General features: G+C 45.5%; 1 protein-coding gene across 1 annotated transcript in view; it reads left to right on the top strand.

Moving 5' to 3' along the window:
* farsb (phenylalanyl-tRNA synthetase beta subunit) overlaps nucleotides 1-2,550 on the top strand; it is a 19,283-nt gene extending 16,733 nt beyond the window's left edge. The window contains exons 16-17 of the mRNA XM_015390553.1: nucleotides 1,377-1,524; nucleotides 1,711-2,550. Coding sequence (XP_015246039.1) covers nucleotides 1,377-1,524; nucleotides 1,711-2,476 — 914 coding nt within the window. The 3' untranslated portion in view covers nucleotides 2,477-2,550. The remainder of the gene's footprint in view (nucleotides 1-1,376; nucleotides 1,525-1,710) is intronic.
* The last annotated feature ends 602 nt before the right edge of the window (nucleotides 2,551-3,152 follow it).

The raw sequence follows: 3,152 nt of genomic DNA, 5'->3' as shown, positions 1-3,152 counted from the left end.
TTCCTTTCAGGGCTTCCGTATATCTCGGTCACGAGGCCGCAACAAAAATATTAAACAGAATATGAAGTGAAAAGAAACTGGAAAACAGGTTCATGTTAATATTTGAGCTTCATAAACTTTCAATGTTTAGTTGCAGATAATTCGATTTTCTGAGGGAAGTTTCTGGAAGGAGCCGAGGGAACAAAGGCTTTGCCTCCGGATCCATTCGGAGCAAAAAGGACAGAAAGGTGCATGAGGCGACTTTTCTCAGCGCAACCGAATCCCAGATATGATCAGGAAGGATTTACGCCTCCTCAGTCAACTAATGGGGAGTCCAAACCAGCCGAGATCATAAATAGTCCAGCAAAGGCCATTGGTGGTAGCAGGTGGTTTTTGGCTTTGTACGCACTTCCAACTTAAAAAAAAAAAAAAAGAGACAAAATGTTTACTGAAAATTTCTTGCAGCTTAGTCGAAAAGAAAAATAATGTTAATTTAATGTTTGAAGCTCTAAAAAAATTGTCGAAAAATTATTTTACAAAACCACACCAGACATTTACCAAACAATCCAGCTGCACCTGGTGTTTTCTTAATTACTCCAATTAATGGGAGGGTCTAACAACGTAATCTAAACAATTCCAAATATAAAAAATAACACATTTAAATCTAATTTAACTTAAATATATTCTGCCTACCAAAAGAAGAAAACTAAAGTGGTAGAAATTACACAAATTTAGCATAAATGGCCAAAACATTGATCATAACTCTCTCTTCACATTTTGCTGTTTATCATTAAAAAGAGACGGAATTCAGCTTCTTAAAAAACAAGAGGCACCAGCAGGATTACATTTTAGCTTTTTGTACAATTTGATTTCCCACATTAGGGAATTCTCAGATCTTTATATGCGAACCAGTTATATTTCATTTCCTACACCAGAGAACAAAGACATGATTTTATTTAATCCTGACCTATCTCTATACTTATGCTACTATCGGCTTAGGCTGCTGGAGGACGTAGGGACCACTTTTCTTGTCTCTTCTTCATTCTGCCCTGAACTTTATGCTCTCTATCCCTTTCCTCATGTTGGTAGCCTTATTTAGTCCATTCCTGTTTGACTGCGACTCCATCCTGGAGAGAAATATGATCCTTTGAACTCAGAGCTCATCTGCATTAGCTTTACTGGACCAAACCACCTGTAGAGCGAGTTTACCGTCACCGTCTGTAACGTAAAGACCTACCATTGCTGCATGCATGAGACTCAATGAGTCGATGCAATCAGCTGGTTTTCCTTTATAGAAAACTGAACCAATCAGACTGGATGATCTGGTTGAATTGTCTGTAAAGCGACCTGAGATGAATTGAAAGTTCTAGTTCTAATTTCTCAAACTTTTCTTCCAGATTCAACCTTCTTTCCGGGTCGCTGTGCTGAGATCTTTCTCCGAGGGAAGAGCGTAGGACGGCTGGGAGTCCTTCACCCTGACGTCATCGGCCGCTTCGAGCTCACGCTGCCCTGCTCAGCGCTGGAGATGGACATCGAGCCTTTCCTGTGATTTCCCCTCCCTACCCCTCTAGCAGGAAGTGTGCTTGCGTTGTGTTGATGGGCTGTGATGTTTTCCACCGAATTAAAAATGAGCAGAAGTTGTTTGTGTTGCAGTCGGCGTGGGTTTGTGCATGCATGCTCGTGGTGCGGAGAATAAAGTCAGTGACTCGTGTGTTGCTTTGATTCTTTCAGTGGCCGCACGGCTGAAGCCCTCCTCACACATGACGTTCCCATGCAGGAAACCGCCAAGCACCAGTTCCCGGCACGCCGCCACCCCCAGCCCGCTCTGCCATCCCGCCCGCCTACCACTAAAACTGTATTTGGAGACATGAGCTCACAGGCAGGCCTCAAAGCGCTCGATGAGTTCCTGGCCGACAGAAGCTACATCGAGGGTTTCACGGCGTCCCAGGCTGACGCCGCGGTGTTCGATGCCATCCCCTCGCCTCCCCCGCAGGCCTTCGTCCACCTCCGGCGCTGGTACAGCCACATCAAGTCCTTCCAGACAGAGAGGGCGCTTCTTCCGTCCGCCAAGAGTGAGTTTGTTCTCCCACCCGCTCCCTCCGCCTCCAGTGAAGATGACATCGACCTTTTTGGATCCGACGACGAGGAAGAGAGCGCCGAGGCGGCCAGAATCCGGGAGCAGCGCCTCGCCGCGTACGCCGCCAAGAAGTCCAAGAAGCCGGCGCTCGTTGCCAAGTCGTCCATCCTGCTGGATGTCAAGCCCTGGGATGATGAGACGGACATGGCAAAGCTGGAGGAGTGCGTGCGCAGCGTGGCCATGGAGGGCCTGCTGTGGGGGCGGTCCAAGCTGGTGCCAGTGGGCTACGGCATCAAGAAGCTGCAGATCGGCTGCGTGGTGGAGGACGATAAGGTGGGAACAGACCTGCTGGAGGAAGCCATCACCGCCTTCCAGGAATACGTTCAGTCTGTAGATGTGGCGGCCTTCAATAAGATCTGATCTGGGCAGAATGAACTGATTTCACTGGCTGGAATATGGAGCTTTGCTGAATAAAGATCTGTGGTTTGAAGCATGCTGATGTTCGGCTGAGCGTTCTTCTTCTGTCCGGCCTGATTCAGCTTGGTTTGCAGCTCTGAGGTAAACCGCTGCAGGCGGTGAGGCATCATGCTGAGGGGATCCATGCAGCCGAAGTCTGACGGGTCTGTCAGCAGGACTGGCAGCGCGAACGGACCAGTCTATAAACTTCCTCACTTTTTATTGGTTCCTCTTTATGCTCTAAATAACAGCTCTATAAACTTAAAAATGTTACCTTTAAAGGTATTTATTTAAATGCCAAATCATTCTGGCTTAAACTTGTTTATAAATGTACTCTTTATCAAACCATATTGTCCCAAAAGTTAGAAAATTTCTATTTAAAACAAAAATCCTGCCTTAAAATCTGTATAAACAATACAAACAATATAAAGCTTTGAAATCCATGTTATTTCTGACATTTTGAATTGGAAAAGTTTCCTGGATAGGAAGAGAAACGTCTCAAAACTTGGAAACCAAGTCCAGTGGATATTTTTTAACATTTTCTAGAGCTCACATCCTTAGCAGAAGCTAACGTGAAATTATAATCTGATGCTAATGAACGACTGTTATACGTAGTCGTAGGGAAAGCATATTTAAACGT

This window comes from Cyprinodon variegatus, unplaced genomic scaffold (assembly GCF_000732505.1).
Source record: "Cyprinodon variegatus isolate N-32 unplaced genomic scaffold, C_variegatus-1.0 Scaffold504, whole genome shotgun sequence".
Lineage (NCBI taxonomy): Eukaryota > Metazoa > Chordata > Actinopteri > Cyprinodontiformes > Cyprinodontidae > Cyprinodon > Cyprinodon variegatus.
The sequence above is the reverse complement of the archived record's forward strand: the minus strand, read 5'-3'. Positions and strand labels throughout refer to the sequence as shown.